The sequence below is a fragment of the Capra hircus genome, chromosome 8, assembly GCF_001704415.2.
Source record: "Capra hircus breed San Clemente chromosome 8, ASM170441v1, whole genome shotgun sequence".
NCBI classification, from domain to species: Eukaryota; Metazoa; Chordata; class Mammalia; order Artiodactyla; family Bovidae; genus Capra; species Capra hircus.
In genome coordinates this window covers 68906684-68934015 of record NC_030815.1, presented here as the reverse complement: position 1 = coordinate 68934015, position 27332 = coordinate 68906684, and the positions used below count along the sequence as shown (strand labels likewise).

Genomic DNA, 27332 nt, shown 5'->3' with positions numbered 1-27332 from the left:
AAACACAACACTGTAAAGCAACTATACTCCCAATAAAATTAATTTAAAAAAAGAACTAGTGGATTTAAACATACCTGATTAACTTCTCATGAAATTAAAAGACGCTTACTCCTTGGAAAGAAAGTTATGACCAACCTAGACAGCATATTAAAAAGCAGAGACATTACTTTGCCAACAAAGGTCCGTCTAGTCAAGGCTATGGTTTTTCCAGTGGTCATGGATGGATGTGAGAGTTGGACTATAAAGAAATCTGAGCGCCGAAGAATTGATGCTTTTGAACTGTGGTGTTGGAGAAGACTCTTGAGAGGCTTTTGGACTGCAAGGAGATCCAACCAGTCCATCCTAAAGGAGATCAGTCCCGGGTGTTCATTGGAAGGACTGATGTTGAAGCTGAAAATTCAATATTTTGGCCACCTGATGTGAAGAGCTGACTCATCTGAAAAGACCCTGATGCTGGGAAAGATTGAGGGCAGGAGGAGAGGGGACGACAGAGGATGAGATGGTTGGATGGCATCACCGACTCAATGGACATGGGTTTGGGTGGACTCCAGCCAGGAATTGGTGATGGACAGGGAGGCCTGGTGGGCTGTGGTTCATGGGGTCGCAAAGAGTCGGATACGAATGAGCAACTAAACTGAACTGATTAACTTCTCTGCCAAATTTCTAAACAGCACATTTTGGCCATCCAAGGCTAAATTTAACTATAGTTTTAGCTTTAGTGAAAGACTAGCTTTACACCTGAAAAGGTCCATCTGCATAAGCAAAAACAATGGAAACGGCTGATAACTATAATTAGTTCTCAAACACATGACAAAATTCAGGGTAGATTTAAAAATACGATTTTCTTAACAGAAATGCCAAGGTTAAGTTCAGACAAAATTTAAGAGATTAGGAAATGTTTTGCTAACTATATTTTGAAAAATTCTTCAATGACTTCTTGGTTTTCAGAATAAAATTCAATCTCATTAGCTTGGTGCATAAGGGATGTCATGATTTGGTCTCTAAAAGGAAGAAAGCCTTTTCATGCTCCCTGTGAACAAAATTATGTAAATAAATAGCTTCTTTTCACCAAAATGAGAGAGGAAAAAGACTTTCCCCAAAAGACATTTTTTTCCCACACTACAGAGTAATTATCTTAAAAATTTTTCAAGTATAAGAGATGGTAAATGCCCATGCTTCTCATTCTCATTAAGTATACACAAGACTTTCAGTGTTTCTCAATTTGGGATCCTCAGGTATAGTCTCAGTGAGACTATATATTCTAGATGAGAATTTGAGTGATCCGTTTTCCCTTGTGTGATTGTTCATAAAATAATACAAGCCTAATTTGGATCATCTGGCTAATCACCTTAGTATCAAGTACTACTTCACAATTTTGGTGCTCACGTACCTGCTCAGGGATATACTTGGGCCAAGCAGTTATTCTTGAATAATTGAGGGCTAATAAAAAAGAGGCAGGCTGACTTAATACGGAAATGATGCATTCTATCAACTGAAGGCCAAGTTACAGTACATTCTTCCTCTGAAGAAAAATATAAGGAGAACTGGGTCATCACACGGCACACAATAGACTGGCTGAACTCAGAACTTAGAGAGAAGTTTCTTAATGGATTAGGGTTTCTGTTTGGGGTGATGAAAATGTTCCAGAGTTAGATAGTGGCTGATGCTCACACAACACTGTGGATAAACTGGAAGCCACTGAATTAAATATTTTCAAAATGATGGGTTTTATCTTATGTAATTCCTAAGATAAAATGTGTTTATAGTTGCATAAGGGTTTCCCTGATGGCTCAGACAGTAAAGAATCTGCCTGCAATGCTGGGAACTCAGGTTCGATCCCTAGTTTGGGAGTATCCCCCGGAGAAAGGAATGGCAACCCACTCCAGTATTCTTGCCTGGTATTCTTCTATTCCATAGACAGAGGAGTCTGGCAGGCTACAGTCCTGCCAGAGTCACAAAGAGTTGGACACAACTGAGCACCTAACACAAGAGTGGCAACCCTGTGAAGTTTATGTCTAGCTTTATGTTTATTCATATCTGTTACATTAAACCAAGTTAAAATAGATGTATTGACCTATTTTAAATTAATACAGGGGATTGGTGAGACACCATTTGTCCTTTTAAAAAGGGCTATATATGAAAAAAGTTTTAGAAAAACTTATATGTAAGACTCATAAACATTTCTCTGAAACTTCACTAATAAAACATTTAATAAATATGGGAACTTAATACAAATTTTCTATCTTCTTTATAAATTAACCTAAGACCTTTCAAGATTTTCATTTATCCGTAAGATTCTCATTTATCCATATAACATTTCTACTTGCAAAAACTGAATACCAATTGGAACACAGCAGCTGCTCAACAAATACACACTGCTTTAAGAAAGAAACAAAGACACCAAAAATCAGGCACTGAGAAACAGAAATGCAGGTTTCCATGTTGCTCCAGGGTGCTTCAGTTTCTGCTTGATCCTTTACAACTAAACAGAGTCACTAGTCAAAAACTTCCAATGATTTTAGAGCCTTTTAGTAATTAATAAATTCAAAAAGGAGTATCTTTTCTGACAATCAGTAGGCTGTTTTACATAGGAACCCTGCAGTAAGAGGCACAGCGATGGGAATATGAAGGAAACAGCTAAGAACTTCTGAAGGTTAAGGAACTTGACAGGCACAGCTTGAAAAGTATACTAAGCTCAGGTCCTGTGGAGCAGGCAGCAAAGTATCAGACACAAGTCTTTCCTATTACACGAGAGTTTTAATTCTGATAGTAAAGAGATCAAAAGCACTTCTGCCAACAGATCAAGATGTTTTAGAAAGCAAATAAATAGTTTAACAACAAGTGTACTTTGGAAATACATTTAATAAACCCAAATAAAATTCACTTATTCAACCAAAACTAATCTGTATAAGCTTTACGGTGGTAATTTATAATCTACAAATAACTTTATACATAGATATATATCACTCTAACATTTTTCTCACCGTATTGAAAAATTCAGAAAATATGCAAGTTTACAATTTTTTGAGCTCTTATTGTGCTGCGCTATGTGCTTAGTTGGTCAGTCATGTCCATCTCTTTGTGACCCCATGGCCTGTAGCCTGCCAGGCTCCTTTGTCCATGGGGATTCTCCATGAAAGAATACTGGAATGGGTTGCCATGCCTTTCTCCAGAGACCTTCCCAACCCAGGGATCAAACTCGGGTCTCCCACATTGCAGAAGGATTCTTTACCATCTGAGGCAATAGAATAAAACTTTGAAACTCACAGATTAGTTTTTTTTTAAGTAGGAAAATACATTTTTAATGCTATATTGATTCCAATTTTACAAATTTACAACTGGATGAAATATAACAAAATGTTAAGCATTTATATCTAGATTGTGGGACTACAGATGATCTAAAATTTTTTTCCAGTTTTTCACATTTATTACCTTGAAATTAGGAAATTTTTTTTTCTTAAAAAATTATTCCCCCCCCAAAAAAAATTCCTTTTCCTTTTTAATGATTTTTAAAAATTTAAGTACAATCGATTTACAACATTGTGTTAGTTTCAGGTGTAGTGTGCAGTGATTCACTATTTTTGTGGGTTATACTTCACTATAGGTTATTACAAGATAATGGCTATAATTCCCTTGCTATAAAATATACCCTTGTTACTTATGTTTTATATACAGTAGTTTGTATCTGATAATCCCATACTCCTAATTGTCCTTCCCCTCTGGTAACCACGAGTTTATTTTCTGGATCTATGAGTCTGGTTCTGTTTTGCATATACATTCATTTGTATTATACATTAGTTTCCACATATGAATGATATCATATAGTATTTCACTTTATCTACTTATTTCCCTAAGTACAATATTCTCTAGGTCCACCCAAGTTGCTGCAAATGGCAGTATATCATTCCTTTTTAAGAATAAAAACTCACAGAATCAATCAGTCAAAGCCTGAGTCTATCAAAAGTGACCCTGACTCTATCAAGGCTGATGACAGAGTAAGTTTTCTCTTTTGCTAAAGCTGGGATGCAGTAGCAAGGTGCTTATGTAGGTAGCAAGTAGACTAATTCACCAGTCAACACTGATCCCTTAACCCTCTTTTCATCCTCAAAACCACCCAAATGAAGCAGACGTTATTCCCTCTTTTCAAATGAAAAAACTGAAAATTCTACCTAAAGAGCAATGAATGTTTCACATTGGCTATTATATAGAATTACATGAATAAAAGACAAGAGATGCTGGTAGGATCCCTGGGTCAGGAGGATCCTCTGGAGAAGGACACAGCTACCCACTCCAGTATTCTTGCCTGGAGAATTCCACTGACAGAGGAGCCTGATGGGCTACAGTCCATGGGGTCGAAAGGAGTCAGATATAACTGAGCAACTAACATTTTCACTTTCATATGTTATGTAACAGTTATTCCTGGTCAGTCTTTGAGTAGTGATTAGGGGTAAAGCTGTTGGGGGGAAAAGGTCCTACGGCACTGTTTCAGGGGGATATAGTGCATAAAAATGTTTGGAAAAGAAAGCTCTAATGAACAGAAAAGATGGGGGCAACAGACAGACATGAAAATGGAATAAAAATGAAAACAGACCGAGTCCCTGGGGTTTGCAGGACTTGGGGAAAGAAAGATCCTGTCCATACACACTCCTCGTAAGGACTGTAGGGGTACTGGAGGGGCCCCGGATTTAATCAGAGGAAGTGGTGGCTCAGACAGTACATGTAAGAGACCTGGGTTTGATCTCTGGGTTGGGAAGATCCCCTGGAGAAGTAAATGGCTACCCACTCCAGCATTCTTGCTTGGAGAATTCCAAGTACTGAGTGCCATGGGGTCACAAAGAGTCAGACACGGCTGAGTAACTTAACACTTTCACTTTCTCAGTACCCCAGACAACAGTAAGAAAACTAAAGCTTCGATGATTAAAATTATCTGCCCAAAGTTACACTGTCATTAAATGAATTAAAATTTAGGTGCTCTTCAATTTTTTTCACTCTCATACTGCTGAATAATTCCTTTTTAAATCCTAACGAAGCAAAAAACCAAGTTATTTAGTAAAAAATATACATACCAATAAATACATGACCTGATCCTATTTGTACTTAGTGGAAAAGAAGGAATATTAGCAAGAAATCTATACTTGAAGCTTAATATTAGAGTTTTAATCCTGGCTCTCACTGATTCTGACTTTGGGCAAAAAGCACAATTTCCAATTGTTTTGCTTGCCTGGAGGAAGCTTGTACCTTGACATAAAAATCAAAAGAAATGGCTCATCTGAAAATACTTTATAAATGAGGTTCATACTTCTGGCTGCAACAATATGGTCAACTAGTTAGCTTCCAACCTTCCTGACACAAACATCTAGAGTTGCTATTTAAATATTTTAAGACAAAAGTAACTTTAAATGCATGGCTGTGGTAACTAAGGAGTAGGGGAAATCAAGGAGTGCCAAAAACTAAGACAGAAGTAAGCATAAAAGAAATTCAAAGAAGTAAGCATAACAGATAACCTGTGACTGTCCCAGTGCAGATGACGGGAGTCAGTTTTGGTAATCTAGGGGTTTACATTGTGACTTCTGTACAAGGACAAGAGATATTTTGGGCCTGCACTGGGTCAGAGCTGGAAATGAGCCCCCAAGGATTCTTGATTCATACTAATACATAAAATGTCTCAGAAAGGTGGACTTTAAAAAAAAAAAAAAGTTGAGTTAAAAATCTGCCCACCACAGAGGAAGACAATAAGGAAGCATGTCTATCTTAATCTGGACTCTGGGTAAAGGGCAAAAAAAGAAATCCCCTGAGAATCTGTAACCAAAGAGTGGTGTCAAACTGGCTCAGGAAATTGCAGGTCAAGAAACTAACATATAAATTGACCTTGAGCCAAGGACACTTCCTACCAGGTGGAGTTAAATACAAAACCTCTCCACTAGAGGGCACCTCCAATCCACACCACAGACAAATCTATTCTAGTTTATCTCATAATCTAATGAAAACAATATAAAGAGAGCAAGAATCAGTAAACAACAGAATCAAACCTCTAAGAAATTCACATGAGATAACATAACAGAATGAGTACAGATGCTGAAATAATCAAAACCTTAAGAGAATAAGACACTATGAACAAAAGAGGCAGATTTGAATAAGAGAAGGCAATGGCACCCTACTAAAGAAAACTTTGGAAAATAAAAGCTAATTAAACCAAAAGCTTTAGTAGGTAAGTTAAACAGCTGAATAATCACAGCTAAAGAATTAATTAGTGAACTAAAAGAGAAATCTGTGGAAATTATACAGACTAGAAAATAGAAGACATGAGATATGGACGGTTAAGACATACAGGAGACAGAACAAGATGATCCAACATATGTCTAAAACAGTTTCCAGAATGGAAGATACAGAATGCAAAAGGCAATATTCAGAGAATTTTCCAGAACTGATGAAAACTAGAAATCCATAATTTCAAGAAATATACACCAAACAGCATCAATAAATATCAACCCACCCCACTTTGTAGGAAAACAAAGATATCTTAAGAGTGACCACATGATTTATTTTCCAAACTGGGGCACTTTTTTTTTTTTCCTGAGACAAATGTTAAACCAGATGGGACTCCAAGACAATAGGAGCAAAAAACTGGGACTGTTACAGACTATTATGTCCCAGCCAAAACATCTAGTAAGTTTACCAAAGAAATGATAAAGAGACTGACAGAATACCTGGCAACAACAGACGGAAGACAAAGGAATAACCTCTTCAATGGGTGAGACAAAGTGGCAGTACTGTATTTCTATATCCAGCTACAATATCTTTCAAAAGTGAGGGCTAAATAAAAACATTTTCAGACAAAAACAGACTGAGTTTCTCTTTTCAAATTGCTGAAACAATTACTAAAAGATGCACATGTAAGAAAAAGAGTAAACCCACTTGGAAAGACAGTACAGAAATAAAAAAATAACAGTTCTATGGAATTATGTCAATTTATTAGAAAACTCTAATAAAATGAAAAATTTTAGAAAATTACACCTTGCCAAAAATGACTCAAGAAGGAAAAGAAAACCTGAAAAGATCTACTGTGCCACCTCCAGAAACATTCATGGTAAATGCTACCAAACATTTAAGCACTAATATCAGTCTTATTTAAGCTGTTCTACAAAACAGAGACATGAAGGGAGGGAGGAGAGGGGAAGAAAGAAAAACAGGAAAGCTCCTTCCCCCTCCTAAATACTAAAATTCATACAGAAGAGAAAAAGGGCCAAGAATGATGGAGACTACTTTGAAGAAGAACAAGCTTGGGAGCACTAGCCTTAGCAGAGATCCAAATTTACCATAAAACTACATGGATTAAGACAGTATGGTATAGGTAGAGGGACAGAGAAATAGACCACTGGAACAGACAGCACCCAAAGAAGTTAGAGCCACGGCAATACAGATCAGAGAAGAGCTGAGTGCACTGCGCAACAAGCAGGCTGAGAAAATCCACACGGGAAAAATGAAATGAGATACTTACCCCAAGTGAATTTCAACAGATAAAATATATATTAAAAAGTCTTGAGTTTTTACTTTTTTAGGTAAATAGCAATACATTCAAAATAGAATCATTTTACCAAAGGACATTTACTATTCTTGAGGGAAGCAGTTGATATTTGACTAATACCAGAATAAATGTTCCAGCTAGTACGAACTAAAGGTAAAATGTAATATATATATAACACATAAGGTATATACACACACATACATACAATATACCAAAACATAACGTTTACCATATACACAACTACTATAGTCCTTAGAGATAACAAATTACCTTGGGGGAAAAGGTATTTTATTCAAAAGACAGTCCTCACTTACTAACACAAATATGCCTATTTTAGTCATATCATTTCTCATACTGCTAACTAATCGCCAAACTGAAAACAAAGGAAGGAAAAAAAAAATTCAGAGGTAATCATGCTCTCCTTTGTGATGTTCTTCCTTCTTCTTCCTGTATTACAGCCTCATTCCTTGCAACTGAAAATGAGAATTGGAACACTATACAAAGTTTCACTCTGTGCTCTTTTAATTTACAGAATGAGCATTTAATAATTAATTTTTCATTGAAGGATAATTGCTTTACAGAATTTTGCTGTTTTCTGTCTAGAATGAGCATTTTAATAAATCATTTAAATCTCTGAAAATCTGATTTGAATACCGGCAAAGTGATTCATCATATGCTACAACCTGCTAATCTCTGTAGCTTCATCTTCCCTGGCTCACTAAACTACAGACAGGATGTTCTCTTCCAGTTCTGTGAGAGGAGGTTTTGCTGACCTCAGGGCCTTTAAACATGCCGCTTCTTTTTGTCTGGTACACTGTTCCCTTCCTTTCCTTGCTATCTCCACTCAATAATAAAAATAAGAAATCACTCTCCAAAGATTTCAATACATGCTCTTTCCCTTCATATCACTTATCACAAATTGTAAATATAGATCTACGGGCACAATTTCTGAGTAGCTATCTCTGAGCAAGTTATCATGCCTTTTTGTTTTCCTTCTGGTTTTTCTCTAGTATTTAGCATAGTGTCTGCCCCATAGAAAGGAAATACATAATGTGAAAAACCATTTTCTTGTCTAAACTTATTCTTGTCTAATAAACCTTCCTTAAGCAGGTTGACTTGTAATTTTTCTTTAATTCTGCTAGTTGTATAACAAAATTAAGATTTTAATGGTCAGAATAGTTAAAATCCTTGCATTATCATCCATATATGTATACACACACACACACACACACACACACATAATAACTATCCTTGAAAAAGAGGGCATGTAAATCTTTAAAAATTTTATGTGATTCTAATCCCATTTCATGAACTGGTAACAGTATTATTCTCCTTACCATGGGTATCTAGTACAATTATTGCATTCATAAATGAAACATTATAAATACTCAGCTTAACAAAAACAGTATTTGGTGGAGACATGTTTAACTGGCTTTAAAATGCTTTCTTAAATAAAATGTAATATTAAATAGGAAGCAAGCTACTATTGTACATCATTAAAATAACTGTCTATTTAAACACAGGGGTCAGGATGGTATTCCAGTCTTAAACCTGCACATGTGATTGGGGTACTCATGATTTATATAACCCTGAATCCTTCAATTACAGGAATTTTCAAAACAGCACATCATCTATTAAACAACAGTAATAATGGTAACACTGTAAAAAGACATTTCAACAGTTTTCTAAAACCTCGGAATGTCATGTACTCCACTGTGGCAGTAAAGTAAGACACTATCATCAAAGTGTATTTGCTCAATCGTGTCAGACTCTTTGCGACCCTATGGACTGTAGCCCACCAGGCTCCTCTGTCCACGAGATTTTCCAGGCAAGAATACTAGAGTGAGTTGCCATTTCCTTCTCCAGGTTATCTTTCAGAAACACGGATCAAACTCAGGTCTCCCGAATGGCAGGCAGATTCATTTACCGTCTGAGCCACCAGGGAATCCCTTAAGACACTATAGCACATGCCAATTAATACTTTCTTGTCCTACAGAAATGCATCTTTGATCTTTAAAAGAAGTCAATGCATATATTAAATACACCACATACCATGTATATAGGCCAACTTTCCTTGTATTCCCTCATTTGTATGTTTTAGAAAATCTGCTGGCAATGCAGGAGACTCAGGTTTGACTCCTGGGTCAGGAAGATCCCCTGGAGAAGGAAATGACAACCCACTCCACTATCCTTGCATGGAGAATTCCATGGACAGAGGAGCCTGGCGGGCTACATCCATGGGGTCTCAAAGAGCTGGACACAACTGAGTGAATGTCACTTCACTATTAACAGACATGGAGAATGAACAGCCTGTCCATATCAAGAATGAACAGCCTGTAATTTCTGAGCCTTGCTGAGATTTAACATTCTGAGATATTAAGATAGCATCTCCTCTGGCCTACTGAATAGCATTCTAACTATTGTTAAAAAATGTTTAAAAGCTTGTAAGTAAGAAAGAAAGATTTAAGAAAGGCATAGAGAACAGAGCTTTTACTGGTCTAAAAATTCAGAAGAAAGTCTCTCAACTCTCCTTATCTCTTTTCCCATGAGAAAAGCCCAAATACTGTATGTACTCCTTTAAAGACTCCACCAAAAAGTGTAAGGAGATCAAAGTGAAAGTCGCTCAGTTGTGTCTAACTTTTTGCGAGTACAGTCCATGGAATTCTCCAGGCCAGAATACTGGAGTGGGTAGCCTTTCCTTTCTCCAGGGGATCTTCCCAACCCAGGGAGTCGAACCCAGGTCTCCCACAGTGCAGGCAGATTCTTTACCAGCTGAGCAACCAAGGAAGCCCTCAAAACAGACTATTAGAGGGAAAAAGATAAAGGTAATCACAAACACTTAATTTGAGAACCCTAAACTTTGATTCAGAGAAGCTAGAATTTAGAGTTGTTCTGTATTTACCTTCTGACAGAAAAAGTAAAAAAGAGTTTTAAGTAAATGTCTCTTAAGCTTTGGTATACATGCCCATACATGTCAGTTTTCTGATTCTTTGGAATTTTTCCCTTAACAGGTCTGTAAAATATCAATTTGCCTTAAGTTTACACTATTATATGACCTATCAAAAAAATCCAAGAACTCAAGTCAGCCAACAAGGAAGACCAGGCAAGTTGGGAAACAGATTTAGAAGAAATAATAGAAGAAATAATGAGTTTTAAAAAAAGAAGTCTTTTCTGGATACCCCTCGAACACTAGTTATGATGGGAGATAACTAGTGTTTGAGGGGAAAAAAACTAATCTGGTTTTCCAAAAAATAAAAATAGGATGGGAAGACAAAAGAGACCAAGGGTTATAAATTTAGCTCAAGATCAAGCAGATTTAGTTTTAATTGCTTTAACAATGAAGAAATTTTTAAGAGATACTGATGGCCAGCGCTGTCAACACTGTAAGTTTTACTCAAACTTTTAAATATGACCTCTTTTTTACTGCATGCATGTCAATTTCAGACTTCCTAGGTGGGGCGGGGACAATGGTAAGGAACCCACCTGCCCATGCAAGGCAAGCAAGAGGCATGGGTTTGATCCCTGGGTTGGGAAGATCCCTTGGAGGCAGGAAAGGCAGCCCACGACAGCACTCTCGCCTGGGAAACCCCATGGACAGAGGAGCCTGGGAGGCTGCAGTCTCCGGGGCCCAGAGGGTCAGACAGGACTGAGCAGCTGAGCACACAGGCACGCGCACACACCACTTTCCCAGCCGACTCCAAAGCGTTTCATTCCTGCCTCTCGTGACGCAGTCTGGGGCTGTTTCAGGAGACAAACGAACAGAATGCCAGAGTTCCACTCAAGTTTTACAGTTGTTGTTAAGACTTGGTAAGAAATATGATATGTGTGTATCGTCAGCAGCTAACACTTTACATATTTACATCTGAAGGCTATGACCTTCACTATGAAAACATGAGTTCCAAACAAGCTGATAACAGGTAAAGAAATGCCTACTGGACAAATCTCCACTCAAACGTTCACCAGCACTTCAAAATCTGCATATTTAAGACTGACCTTACCATCTTTTCAACATCTTGTTCATTCATTCACTATCAACTCTGCTGCCCAGAAATGCGGCAGCCTGCTGCTGCTGCTAAGTCGCTTCAGTCGTGTCCGACTCTGTGCGACCCCGTAGAGGGCAGCCCACCAGGCTCCCCCATCCCTGGGATTCTCTAGGCAAGAATATTGGAGTGGGTTGCCATTTCCTTCTCCAATGCATGAACGTGAAAAGTCAAAGTGAAGTTGCTCAGTCGTGTCCGACTCTTCACGACCCCATGGACTGCAGCCTACCAGGCTCCTCCGTCCGTGGGATTTTCCAGGCAAGAGTACTGGAGTGGGGTGCCATTGCCTTCTCCAGTGGAAGCCTGCCTTCTCACTTTATACATTCAACTGTTAACCAAACCCCACAGTGTAACCTCCTTAACATCAATTTTCTATTCTCCATCCTCGCAGCTAACTTACGTTAGTTCAAGTCCCAATTATTTCTTACATCGTCTGCTGCTTCATCTGCTGCTTCATCTGCTGCACTGCCTACCTCCAATCAATTTTCTATACCATCACCACAGTGATGTGATTATTCTGTCACTTCTACTTAACAACTTTCAACTACACATCCACTGCACAAATTCCTTACTAAGATCTAACAGGCTCTTCACCTCTGGTCTCTTCTACCATTAGAGTCTCATTTCTCACTTAGCTGCTCTTTATTCCCTATACAGCAGCAATTTTTCACTGCTTTCACTTTCTTGGACTTTCTTGGAGTGTTCCATGAATATATATATGTATATATATACACATATATATGTATGCATAAATGTATATGTATGTATGTGTATGCATGTATGTGTGTGCATATATATCTTTTCTTATGGTATTCCCTCTGCCTGGTATACTCTTACCAACTGGAAGAAGACCATGTCTTTTCAGATCTGGCTTAAGCATTCACCAGGTTAAGAAGCCTCTCCTGGCTCTCCAGGGAAGACTGACATCTGTCTCACTCTACAGTCCTTGTGTCTGTGCATGCTAAGTCACTCAGTCATGTCCGACTCTTCGTGACCCCATGGACTATATCCCACCAGGCTCCTGTCCATGGGATTCTCCAGGCAAAAACACTGGAGTGGGTAGCCATGCCCTCCTCCAGGGGATCTTCCCAACCCAGCAATCAAACCCACATCTCTTACGCCTCCTGCGTTGGCAGGTAGGTTCTTTACCACTAGCGCCACTGGAAATGTATTGGTATACATTTCTAGTTATTCAGGTCCTTGAGCACTGATGCTGTACCGCCCTCACTACACATCTCCTTACATCTACATACAAGAACATCACAAGAATGCCCACTTTCTACTTTCTGTTAGCTGGTGCAGCAAAACATTTATTTCCAGGGTGGATTATACTGACATGGCTGCCTAGTCACTAAAAATTTATGAACACTTCTATTTTATGTTAAGAACAAGATAACTTGTCCACTATAATAAATGCATTGCTGTTGTCTGTTGCTTAGTCGCCACGTTGTGTCGGACTCATTTGCGACCACATGGGCTATCGCCTGCCAGCCTTCTCTGTCCATTGGATTTCCCAGGCAAGAATAATGGAGAGGGTTGCCATTTTCATCTCCAGGGGCTCCTTCTGATCCACGGGTCAAACTCATGTCTCCTGCCTTGCAGGTGGATTCTTTCCCACTGAGCCACTGGCAAGCCTATAGTAATTACATATTTTTTCCTAAAGAAGAGGATGACTATTTGAAAATGGATTTACTGAGCTCCACTTCATTATTTAAAATTGGTTATTCTGTCCCCAAGAGCTGAACCACAAAACAAGTTTTCACTGATACGAAGGAAAATCTTAAAATACAATCTTAAAACAGGTTGTTTCAACCATTTTAATTTCTAATATTTCTGGGTTATTTTCAAAGCTAACACTATAATTATAAAAAACGTTAAGGTCAATAATATTTTAAAATTAGTAACTAAAGGGAACCAGAATTGCTAGCATATCAAGACTCAGCATCTTTAAAAATTTTTTTAATTGGAGGATAATTGCTCTACAATGTTGTTAGTTTCTGATATAAAACAAAACAAAGCGAATGAGTTATATGTATACATATATCCCTTCCCTCTTGAGCCTCCTTCCCACCTCCCACCGCATCCCACCCCTCATCACAGAGCACAGGGTTAACCTCCCTGTGTCATACACCAGATTTCCACTGGCTATCGATTTTACACAAGGAAATGTACTTATTTCAATGCTACGGTCAACTCGTCCCATCCTCTCCTGCCCACTGTGTCCATAAGTCTGCTCTCTGTAAGGGTTAACATCTTGAATAAGTGATATAATTGCTTAATACCTTCCTCAATATTCTCCCTCCATTTTATCCATAAAATGGTTACAAATACAGGGGGGTTTTAGAAGGCTTGTTTCTGCAAAGTGCTTTGGGAAAGAATACATTTAGGGTACTTTAAAAAAGTCTCTAAGACACTACTTTCTGTCAGTAAAATTCTGAATTTCTTTAATGATTTGACTGCTTCCTCTCATTCCCTTGGCTAAGTAAGGGAACAAACATATCACAGGCTCAGAGCATGAACTGTAATGTTAAATAAATTCTTAAACATGTCTGCTTGCATTCACATACTTGGGAAAATGAGGATTTAGTTTATTTTCGTAGACATACAGGAAAGCAGTTCTATAACCTATGTTCCACTTCTGTGGCCAATCTCTTTGGTTCTGTGGCAAGTTTTTCTTATTCCAGAGTAGCACTGTCCTACAGAAGTGTCCATGATAATGGAAAGATGTTGTAACTGCATTGTAGAGTATGGCAGCCACCATGTGACTACTGGGCACTTGAAATGTGATCAGCTGAATGAAGAACTTAATTTTTACTTTAAAATAGCAAAATGTGGCTGGTAGTTAGCATTCTGAACAGTGCAGCAATAAATGCCAGTGTCAACAAAATGTATCAAGTTTGATCTGGTTCCTGTCAAATTGAGTTTGGGTTAGACCCATTCTGGGCTAGCCCTCTCCCCACTGAAGGGTTAGGCAATAGATTTGGGGGGACACACCCCCAGGAATCTGCAAACTTCTGTAGAAGAGCAGAGAGTAACTATTTTAGACTTTGTGGGCCAGGAGGCCAAATGGTCTCTGTTGCAACTATCCACCTCTAACAGTGTAACACAGAAGTAGCCAATACACAATTTGGAAAGGAGTTCATGTGGCTGTGTTCCAATACAACTTTTATTTATGAACACAGAAATCAGAATTTCATGTAATTATCATGTGTCATGAAACATTATTATTATTGTCCTCTTTTAGATTTTTTTCAACAATTTAAGAATGCAAAAACTGTTCTTAGTTTTCAGGCTGTACAAAAACAGGTTGTTGAGCCAAACCACCAGCCTGGCTTGCAAGCCTCCAAGATACAGGAAAGGTCAGTAAGCACAAGAAGAGATACACAACACTATTAGTCATCAAGGAAATGCCAACTAAAACTACAATAAGATCACACAAGAATGGCAAAACCAAAGGCTGGTGAAGATACGGAGTCCTTGGAACTATTACACACTGCTGGTGAGAAAGTAAAATGCTACAATCACTTCAGCAGTTTCTTTAAAAGGTTCAACATATCACAGGACTCCGAAACCCTACTCCAAGTATGTAAGAGAAAATTTATGTCTATACAGAGACTTCCATATGACTATTTATACGCCCTTTATTCAGAGACTAAAAACTGGAAAACCACCCCCATACCACAGAGGGGTGAAGGGATAGACAAGGTGGCACGTTCATACCATGAAATACTACCGAGCAATAAAAAGTAACCAGCTACTGATACTGTGGGACAAACGGAGTGAAACTCACAATCACTGGTTGAGTACAACAAATCAAAACCCAAAGAGTACATAGTACATGCATTGCATAAAATTCCGGGAAATACAAACTAATCTACAGTGACAGAAAGCAGATGAGGGCTGTCAAGAACTAAAGGCTGAGGGAGGGGCAGACTGCAGTTAGGAGGAAATGTTTTGTACTTTAATTGTGGTAAAGCAGTCAAAGTTATGTATATGTCAACTTGTACACTTTAAATGGATGCTGTTTCTTGTATATATAAAGGTGATTTAAAACAAGTCTTGATTCCACTGGCATCAGATTTACACACAGCAATCTCTGTGAACTGTTCTATTCACTTTCTTAAGTGCTGTTTGACTTGAGGAGATGGGTGAGTGGGGGACAGGTTAAGTTAACCGGGCGTCTCACACCATCACTGTAGATGGGACCTGTAGGGCACATAAGTAGTTACTTATATCAAAGAGCTTTAAACAGACAAGTTTTAGGAATTCTGTGAATTGAAAACCTTTCCTGTTCATACACTCTGATCTCTCTGTTTGGAACATGTATGATAAGTCAGACTAAAATGTAGGATTCCAAGAATTAGTAAATAATCCTTTATGTTAAAACAAGTTTCCATTTGTAATACCTCTGAAATACTATCCTTACTTAAGAACAATAACAAAAGAATAAAAAACCCTGTTGCTCAGATTCAGTTTGTTTGAAAATATTTGCTGTATAACAAATATATGTCTATGAAGACTAGAAGAAACTTGCTCAACTCTGGAATGACATTATCAATTCAAAACATTAAGAGGAAAGAAAACAAGGTCCCATTTTCTAGTTAAGTTTTATTCCTTCTTTTAAATTCTAGGCTAAAAAAAAAAAATCAAAACTCTAGGCTAGTTTTTGACAAGAACTTTCAGGGACCTGTCAGATGGAACAAAGGCAAAATAATGATTAAAACATCACCTACTAACAAAAAATAAAAAATATTTTAAATAACCTATGGCTATACATTGGTCAAAGCTGGGATAGTTTTATTTTTTAACTGAGTATAGATATGTGAAATACAAACATGGCTCCCCAGATTCTTCTCAGAGCAAACAATGTTACAGGTTTCTAGAGTCAAATTAAATGTCATGCTTGACTTCAGACAATGTGCTTTGGAAGAGAGAAGTAAAATACCAAAATTCAGGAGTTAGTGGAGATGAGTTGGTTGAAAAAACTGAGATTTGAAATCATTTGCTAATCTTAAGACACATGTTTTCAAAACACCAGGGTTCCCTGGTGGCTCAGACAGTAAAGCATCTGTCTGCAATGCAGGAGACCCAGGTTCAACCCCCAGGTTGGGAAGATCTCCTGGAGAAGGAAACGGCAACCCACTTCAGTACTCTTGCCTGGAAAATCTCATGGATGGAGGAGCCTGGTAAGCTAAGTCCATGGGGTCGCAAAGACTCAGACATGACTGAGTGACTTCACTTTCACTTTTCCAAAACTCTGCAAATATTACTAACTAGGCTTGAAAAAAATCCTTTAGAAAACTCTGCTTTTCCCATTTCTGACCTTAAATACACCCCTTTTAACCATATACTTGACTCCGATATTAGGGAATATGTCTAGCACAACTCTCAATTCTTTTTGAAACTACACACTTCAAGTATCATAATTTATCATACAAACTAGAAATGAGATCAGATTTTGTGAGCAACATAGATTCGTGCACTTAAAAATTAAAAGGCCACCACAGCTATAGGATCACAACTTCCTGATGTAGTACAGAAATATTCAATTAATCTAATTGTTTTCCCAAGTATTTATAGGAAAGCATTTGACTGCTTTTCTCTAAGAGAGGCTTAAACCCAGGGACTTTAAGTGATAATCATTTTTTACAAGCATCAACATCTGACTAATAATGTTAATTCTTGGCACCACAGAAAATGTCCTTCACTGCTTACTGCTTAAGAGAGCTCTTTACTTATTATCTGGGGTATAACAGGGCTCAATTTGTGAGACACGCTACAGATTTGGTCCTCACATTCCCCAACAAAAATTGGTAGGTGGGGAAGACGAAGGGATATTTAAGATAGATGAAATGGAAATATAAGTATTACATAAATATCTTAGGGAAATTTATGACAGTGCATATGAATTGAGAAGATGGTGCTTTATTTGGGAGGGAATGGTAAGGATGACAACTAGAAACCCTAGCAGAATGCTGAAAGTATAAGGGACTTAAGTGTGTGTGCGTGCTCAGCCGTGTTTGACTCTTTGTAACCCCATGGACTATGCCCCCCCAACTCTCCCCCACCCCCTGCCTCCTCTGTCCATGGGATTTTCCAGGTAAGAATACTGGAGTGGGTTGTCAGTTCCTCCTCCAAGGGATCCTCTAAACCCAGGGATCGAATGAATCTGTGTCTCTTGCCCCTCCTGCGCTGGCAGGCGAATTCTTTACCACTAGTGCCACCGGGGAAGCCTGTAAGGGACTTAAGTGCCAGCTGCTCAGTTGTGTCGGACTTTGTCAACCTGTGGACTGTAGCCAACAGGCTCCTTTGTCCATGGAGTTCTCCAGGCAAGACTACTGGAGTGGGTTGCCAATCCCTTCTCCAGGGGATCTTCCTGACGCAGGGATCGAACCCGGGTCTCCTGCATTGCAGGCAAATTCTTTCCATCTGAGCCACCAGGGAAGTCTGTAAGGGACTTAAGAGAGCACCTAATTCAGGTTCAAGGAGACTAAATGAGTTGCCCAATTAAATGGCATAACACATATCAAGCGGCTTAGCGTGGTGCTGGCACATAACAGACACTCCATAAACGCTTGTATCACCCTTTTGCTTACCCTCAACCAAGGTCCCCCACCAGTAAGGTGTGCAAGAACCACCACCACACTGTAACCTAAACCTTCCAATAGCTCTCTAGTCTTCTACAGATACCAGGTCTCCTCATTCCTATTTCAAGGAACATCACTATGATCTCTATAATACCTACTGTGCAGAGTTGCTGTAAGCATTAAATGAAATCATGTAAAATGGTTAGAAGCTAAAAGTCCAATCAATGCCAGCATGAAGTTTCCAATGCTGCCCTCTCTCGTGTGTCCTTTCCATGCATGACAGTACGAGTGTGCATGTGTGTCTCTGTGTGTGTGTGTGCACAAACACGTATGAAGGGGTAAGGAGCCATGGAGGCAAATATCAGATACACTTAAGACTCAGTTTTTGAAATTTCCTCTCCTTTCCACAGATTTTGATATGGACTCCTGGGTACCAATCTCATTTCACTGAAAATTTCCTGCCACCACGAGTCACTCACTTTCAGTGTGAGGCACAAACTCAGATGTACTGGAATTGGGCAAAGGCGATGGAAGCAACAGTTCCTTCATTCAGGGATATGTTGACAAAAACAATGTCCCACTACAAATTCACAACTCAACCCAGGTTCAGTATCTAATTACCTGAAAATAGGACATCACATCTTGTACTTCCTTGCATGTGTGTAAGGCAGGACATTAAATGCGTAACAGTCATTCATTGTTTTTCATCATCGTCAAAAATTCAGTAATTTAAAAATTCAACCTGCATGTAACTCTCCAGGAATATACACTGAGACCCTGAGCTAGCTTGAGAAAGACTTATAAATCAGTTTCTCAATAAAATACGATAGGTGTTTCATCTAAAAAGGAATATATCTTTAAACTCAAGTTCTAAAGTACTCAAATAGCTTGAAATTGTAGGCAAATTTTTACATAGATACACTTTACTTCCCTAGAGAGCACACAGCTTCCATTACATTCTTAAACAAAGTCCCCCCAAAACTGAAGAACCAGTGTTCTATGCTGCTTCTCCCCTGGCTTTGAAGTTCAAGTTCTCATGGATAGGCATTCCGCAGCTGGACTCCTAAAAGCATACTTAAAAATCAAATGACAGGACAGTAATTACCCTCCGGAGGAAGGATGTGTGGGTAGTTGTAGAGAGGGCCATCAGAGGGACTTCTGAGGCACTGAAAACATTGTGGATTTGGGTGTTGGTTATAAGAGTGTACACTCTGTGAAAATTCATCAGGCTGAAAAATTATGATTTTTGTATCTGTCTGAAGGAATATTTCAATGAAATTAAAAAAAAAAACACGTAACAAAGATGGGACACTTATATACAGCAGACATCATTACATTTGTAAAAAAAAAAAAAAAAAAGAAGTCCTTAAAAATTACATCCTAGGAAGGGCCAGCGTGGTGAAGAGCTGAAACCTCCAGACGACAGCCAGTGAGGCACTGTGGCCCCCACCCACCCTCCTGAGACTAAGGAACTAACGCCGCCAATGAGAGTGTGGGTGAGCGTGCAAACAGGTTCTCCATCCTGAGTTAAGCCTGGAGGTGAACCACAGCCCCGGCTGACAGCTTGACAACCAGACCCTCAACTAGAACCATCTAGTCAAGACGCTCCCAGATTCCTGACTCTGAGAATATCTGTGAGATAATATATATTTGGTGTTTAAAAGAAGAAAAAAAAAGATATGATGCAATATCTAAATACTCTCTTCCTTACATATACGAAAGTGAGCAAAGTAGCCTTGGAAGTTGTACCTACAGACACATCAGCTTATTGGTTTAAATTGGCAACTTTCACCTCGCAAAGGGCTGTGGTACAATATCGTGTTCCAAACCCAATCAAGAAGAAAGAAAATACAGCTGGTGGTTATGAACATCAAATCTGGGATCAAATGGAAGTTAATTTATCTGTAAGATACAGAACAGGGATCTTCTTAATGCTCCTTTTTCCTACCTCCATCTACATTAGAGATTCCATTACAGAAATATTTTGTTTTATTGTGTGTTTGAATGATATCACATGGATGTAGACAACCCTTAATTCTTCTGAAGGTTTTTCTCACAAGAGGTAATAACATTGTCAGAATTATCAAGTACATAAAAAGGTGTCCGTCTAAAATACAGACATATTATTTGTATAAATCCACAGGAGAGGTAGCTGGGGTGAGAGGGAATGTGTAGCTATTTCATATGATCCAACAGAAAAGTAGCATGTTTTGCAATCAACGTATTAGTCCTTCTACCCATTTGTACTCCTGAAGCCTGCCCGAGACAGTATCAGAATTTGACACTTCAGCAGGCTGGCTCCAGTGTCTTTTCCAGTCCCCAATCCTCTGCAGTTCCCAGCACAGCAAAGGCCTTTGGGCACATTAAGCCCTTACGGTATCAGTTTAACTGAAAGAAAATTACAAAAGTATCTATTTTTCTCCCTTTAAAATTCTCCAAAGTTGCACAGAATTCTCTTCTCAAAATAAATCACCCATAGTCCTTCATGTTTCCTTGCATGTTTTTAAAAGCTAAAAAGACAACTATCTTTTCCTCTAAACGGGTTAAACTTTTGCACTCTGTTAAATTTTAACCTGCCAGTTTTAATGATTCTTCTTGACCCCTAGAGTTACAGTGGTGGTCAATATTTAAACAAATATGACGATGTGAAAACTGTATTTTCTGTTATTACTTAGTCATAATGCAGAGACCAGTGAATAACACTGTAAGAGTCTGAGTAAGACCCGGGATAACAATAGAATAAATTCAACAAAACCCCAGAATTATCATTCATTTAATATATTTACATGCATGTTAGTCGTGTCCAACTCTCTGCGACCCCCATGGACTGTAGCCCACCAGGCTCCTCTGTCCATGGGATTCTCCAGGCAAGAATACTGGAGTGGGCTGCCATTTCCTTCTCCAGGGAATCTTCCTGACCCAGGGATTGAACCAGGGTCTCCTGCATTGCAGAGGGATTCTTTACCATCTGAGCTATAGGGAAGTCCCATATATACATAGACTTATATGTTAAATAATATACTTAATATCCAGTTATATCATATACATTTTCCTTTTTCTCTCAAGAACCTGGATACCAGCTAGCATTATTTAAACTAACATCTGATGATCCCTCTTAATTTTTCTGTTACCACTGTACACTAAACTAACTTTCATCTCTTTACAATAACTAGCCAGCAAGTGAAAATACCAAATCCTCATTATCTTCATCTAACTTAGTGTTTTTTAAAAACGGAAGGAGGACCATTCATTTTATGAAGATAAATACAAATGAGTTTGATTTTTTAACAATCACTGCCTCCTTGGTGGGTGTTAGATAAGGTCCTCTAATACCAAGAGTAAGAAACTTATCACAACGAGAAGGTTCTTACAAGCCTCTCTTCTGAAGAGACTTGACTACTGACATCAACAGAGCTAAAAGACAAATCAAATATTGTAATTTTCCATTACTATCGCTTTGTGACTTCCATTAAAGACTTATCAGAAGAGATGCTCAGGACTCCAGCCTAAGAATCATATGACACTTACTTAGTGTCAATAGAAAAAACAACAATACAGAACTGCTCACCCTGGTGGTTCAGGAAAGCACTAGCTACATAATGACTCAACTATTTAGAACTACACATGAAGCTTTCAAATAATCACTGCTTTGAATCAGTGATAAGACTTTTTTAAACTTCATATTCCAATAGTGTTTTGAGAAAAATACTGCCCCTCAAAGCACTTCAGATATCTTTTCATTTATTTACTCATTCCACACAGGGGAGAATTTATCTTTTTCTTGAGAAGGTTTTCTGCTACAATAAAGTACATGTTTAAGACTCCAAGTATCCAAAACTAAAAGTAATCTAGTGGTCTAACAAACAAAAGCATAAAGAGAAAAAATTCCTATTAGAGAGTAACATACTATAACTCTCTGAAATCAAATGAAGCACTGAACTGGCCTCCTCCTCTTTGTTTTGAAAAGTTAGTAAGTTCTTACTTTGGTAGATTTATATGTTGGGGTGAGTGGGAAAAAAAACCAACTCCTTACTAAGGCAGACCCTCCTTTGAGAGGTAAGTGCTATGAAGACCACTTGAACTCATCCTGATGTTCCTCTAGTGAGGAATGACAACCTTTTTGATTCAAAATGTGGGAGAGATCACAGGAAGAGAAACTTCTTTGCAAGAGATAAGACAGATGTATATTCATAAAAGTACATGAACTTCCTGTCTTCCAAAGCATCATCAGAAAGGCTATCTATTCAAACCATATTCTGGAATGCTCTCTGACACTATTTTTTTATTTCCCCAGTAGATAAGAGCATGGGACTCAAAGCCAGAAGCCTTCAATCCACTTCCTAAATAAATCTAACATCAGTTCTATGCTTTGGTTTCTTCAAAATGACAGAAGTAGTTAGTTAATGCCTGTCTACTCTTTTAGGATGGAAGAATTAAAAAAAAGATCACATAAAAATCCTACATGCTTCTTAGAAATGGTTGCTATAAAACTCAAGGAACTACAGTATTATTATTATCACCTTGTATCAAGTCTTACTGCTACTTCTGAATCACGGTTTCAAATACAAAACTGTGGTCCTTCATCAGTGGTTACAATTTTCCATATAATTCTATCCTGAAAACTTGTGCTTCCCCCTTCAAAGATTTAGTTTACTGATCCCTGGCCTGAGAATTTATTTAGTCCCTTGTGTCCCAAAGAAACTGACAGAAGTCACACCACCCCAGTTCCTTGTAGACAAAACGTGAGAAGATTCTCCTTTTTACTTGAGGAATGATAACTATACAACATGCAAAATAAGGAGACACACTTGCTATACTCTCTGCTTTCTACTTCCCACAACACAAAACCTGTGCAGTTACCTAGAAAATCCAAAAGTTTCTGACAATATAACTGTAACAATAATTGTGTCATAAAATTATAGGATCTAAGGCACAGAAAGGAAAAACTTTATCGAGTTTGCAAGAAATAACCCTGACTCCTCGAGCTACTTTTAGGAGCGGTTAAGGGTTTGTCTCTTCCTAGGGCCTGTGCCATGTCTTTGAAAAAAAGTGGCTTGGGCCCAAAGCACACACGGGGCAGCTCTGCAGCCCCATGGGGACCCTCCAGAGCAAATGTCTGCACCCAACGTTGCAACTCTCGATTCAGACACACCCCCTCCACCCCGCGTTTCAGAGGAGGTGTGGGCACTCAACTCCTTCACTGGGGATAGGGGGACCGGAGGGAGGGCGGGCCCAGGCCTGAGCACCCATTTTGGAGGATCGGGGAGCTCGGCCCTGCAGGCTGTGCGATCAGGAGTGGAGGAGTGGTGGGCGAATCCGTGGGAGCGAGGAAGGAGGCAGGAGGGAGGGGGTCTCATGTTCGGGGGCGAGAAAAGGAAGGCGGCGGGAAAGACTCGGTAGGGCGAGATTGATCAGTGCGAGGTATTCTTTTTGTTATCTGTTTAGGGCCGGCGAGTGTGACGGGGAAGTGCCCCTCAGGACACAGTCGGCAAGGGGTCTCCCTACCGCCCCCGTCTTGGGGGGCACTGAGGACTTGCGGGAGGCCTCCCTCCGGAGTGAGGACAGTCACTGATAAGCGATGTAGGCTGTGCCGGCCGGGGCGCGGATCCCTGAATCTGCAACCCCGCGCGAGAGGCGTGGGACCGGGTGGGAGGGGATGGAGGAGGCCCCCGGCCCGGGAGGCGGGAAAGGCCCCAGGGCTCCGGGACGGGGCGGCGTCTCCGGAGCCCCGAGTGGCGGCGGCGCGGGCCCGGCGAGCCCCGACCCTGCCCGAGCCCCTCGGGCCGCGCGCGCCCCCAGTCCCCACTCTCCGCGGCCGCCCCCTCCCCCGCAGCTCCTCTCACCTGCACATGATCCGCCATTTTGCTCCATTCATGCTCCTCTGCGGCCCCCCCTCCCCCCCAACGCGCACCTCGGCCGGGCCACCGCCGCCGCCGCCGTCGCCGCTGCGCCTGCGCGCTGGGGGCTCGTCGCGCTGCGCTCGCGGCGTAGCGCCGCCCGGCTGCGCAGGCCCGGGCGGCAGGGGCCGCGGTTGGAGAATGCGCAGCGCCGTTGGGACGGCGTAAAGGCGCGGCAACGTCAGCGGCCGGGAGACGCGGGAGGCGGGTGGAGGAGGGAGCAGACTGGGGGGCGCGAGGGGAGGGGGCCGGGGGAACAAAGCTTTGTTTACATGATTTTTAAAGGGGCCGCGCTCGCTCCGGCGGGCCGGCGAGAGCGGCAGCGGGAGGTGGCGCTGCCTTAGCTCATCGGCTTGGCGAGGGCTCCCGGAGGGACCAGGACCTGTCCCCGCCCAGACCCCTGCACCTGACGGATTCCTCCCTTCAAAAGTGTCCTCACGTCGAGCCCCGACGCCCCTCACCCGGCTGCGGCCAGGCCACTGCTGTAACACCACACCATACCCCCGGGGGTTCTTCCGGTGCGCCCACCGCCCACTTAGGACGCCTGCATTATTTTTTACTTTCCACTGCCGACGAATTTGTGTCCTTCTGGATTTTTACTCCAGTGGACAGGGGTCGTTGCTCTCTGATCCTACGTTTTACCAGCAACCCAAATCTTGTTTCCATTTCTATCCTTCTCTCCACGCTAAACGTTCATGGAAATAACCGCCAAGTAATGGTAATGATGGATACACGCAGAAGGCACGGTTCCGACCTTCCCCAATAAATTGTCATCTTAATCAGCTGTCTAGGCTGCCTCCTAAGAGTGGTAAGAAGCTTCGGGAGGTGCTGGTGGGGAAAGATAAAGGGATTTTAAGACCCCTGGGCTCAGTCTTGAGTGGAAAAGTCATCCCTCTGGGTGAGGTCAGGTAAGGCCTTGCCTGCTGAGACCAATTCCAGTCTTTCCCACTAGGGAAGATAGATCCTGTTTTCCATTAGATCCTACTCTGGCTTCCAGTCATGGTCCCCAGATTAAATTTTATCTGAATTCTGAGAGTATAGGTTGTATGTTAGTAGTGAATGACACACACACTTTCTGTTAAGGATCAGGAGGACTGGTGCTCAGCATTCATTTCAACCTTCGTCCTCCTCCGAGTGTGTCTTCCTCATTCGCAGAGGTAGGACACCTAAAAACTACATTACCCAGACTTCCTTGCAGCCAGGGTTCTCGATGCAAGTTAAGCTCAGTTAAGTTCACTCGCCCAGTCTTGTAGGACTCTTTGCAACCCCATGGACTGCAGCACCCCAGGCTTCCCTGTCCATCACCAACTCTCAGGGCTTGCTTTCAAACTCAGGTCCATGGAGTGAGTGATGCCATCCAACCATCTTATCCTCCGTTGTCCCCTTATCCTTCTGCCTTCAATCTTTCCCAGCATCAGGGTCTTTTCCAATGAATCAGTTCTTCACATCAGGTGGCCAAAGTATTAAAGAGTTTCAGCTTCAGCATCGGTCCTTCCAGTGAATATTCAGGACTGATTTCCTTTAGGATTGACTGATTTGACCTCCTTGCAGTCCAAGGGACTCTCATGAGTCTCCTCCAATACCAGGAAAGCATCAGTTCTTCAGCACTCAGCTTTCTTTATAGTCCAACTCTCACATCCATACATGACTACTGGAAAAACATAGCTTGACTAGACAGACCTTTGTCAGCAAAGTAATGTCTCTGCTTTTTAATATGCTGCTGTTAATATGGTCATAGCTTTTCTTCCAAAGAGCAAGCAGCTTTTAATTTCATGGCTGCAGTCACCATCTGCAGCGATTTTGGAGCCCAAGGAAATAAAGTGTGTCACTGTTTCTACTGTTTTCCCATCTGTTTGCCATGAAGTGATGGGACTGGATGCCATGATCTTTGTTTTCTGAATGTTGAGCTCTAAGCCAACTTTTTCACTCTCCTCTTTCACTTTCATCAAGAGGCTCTTTAGTTCTTCCTCACTTTCTGCCATAAGGATGATGTCATCTGCATGTCTGAGGTTATTGATACTTCTCCTGACAATCTTGATTCCAGCTTGTACTTTATCCAGTCCAGCATTTTGTGTGATGTATTCTGCATATAAGTTAAATAAGCAGGATGACAATATACAACCTTGTCGTACTCCTTTCCTGATTTGGAACCAGTCTGTTTTCCCATGTCCAATTCTAACTGTTGCTTCCTGTCCTGGATACAGATTTCTCAGGAGGTGGGTAAGGTGGTCTGGTATTTCCATCTCTTTAAGAATTTTCCATAGTTTGTTGTGATCCACAGTGTCAAAGGCTTTTACATAGTCAATAAAGCAAAAGTAGATGTTTTTCTGGAACTCTCTTGCTTTTTCAATGATCCAGTGGATGTTAGCAATTTGATCTCTGGTTCCTCTCCCTTTTCTAAAACCAGCTTGAACATCTGGAAGTTCACGGTTCACATATTGTTGGAGCCTGGCTTGGAGAATTTTGAGCATTACTTTGTTAGCGTGTGAGATGAGTCCAATTGTGCAGTGGTTTGAACATTCTTTGGCATTGCCTTTCCTTGGGATTTGAATGAAAACTGACCTTTTCCAGTCCTGTGGCCACTGCTGAGTTTTCCAAATTTGCTGGCATAGTAAGTGCAGCACTTTCACAGCATCATCTTTTTGGATTTGAAATAGCTCAACTGGAATTCCATCACCTCCACTAGCTTTGTTCATAGTGATACTTCCTAAGGCCCGCTTGACTTCACATTCCAGGATGTCTGACTCTAGGTGAGTGATTACACCATCATGGTTGACTGGGTCATGAAGATCTTTATTGTATAGTTCTTCTGTGTATTCTTGTCACCTCTTCTTAGTATCTTTTGCTTCTGTTAGGTCCATACCATTTCTGTCCTTTGTTGTACCCATCTTTGCATGAAATGTTCTCTTGATATCTTTAATTTTCTTGAAGAGATCTCTAGTCTTTCCCATTCTATTGTTTTCCTCTATTTCTTTGCACTGATCACTGAGGAAGGCTTTCTTATCTCTCCTTGCTATTCTTTGGAATTCTGCATTCAGATGGGTGTCTTTCCTTTTCTCCTTTGCCTTTAGCTTCACTGCCAATTAGATTCACTCAGAGAAATCTATGGAGACAGAGCTTTTGACTGTTGCTTCTGACAAGTCTAGCCTTTGAGATGTGGGATTTTTCTGTTTTTGTTTTCCAACATTTCAGTATCCAGTTCTTAGTTCCTGGAGCTTACAGAGCAGGGGTGGTGGGTTAGGTGCTTCCTTGATGTCTTCTTGGAGTGATGATTGCAATGGGG

At 40.4% G+C, this 27332-nt stretch overlaps 1 protein-coding gene across 1 annotated transcript in view; it reads right to left on the bottom strand.

Annotated features, from left to right (window-relative positions):
• Positions 1-24100, bottom strand: part of XPO7 (exportin 7) — an 89895-nt gene extending 65795 nt beyond the window's left edge. The window contains exon 1 of the mRNA XM_018052255.1: positions 23996-24100. Coding sequence (XP_017907744.1) covers positions 23996-24013 — 18 coding nt within the window. The 5' untranslated portion in view covers positions 24014-24100. The remainder of the gene's footprint in view (positions 1-23995) is intronic.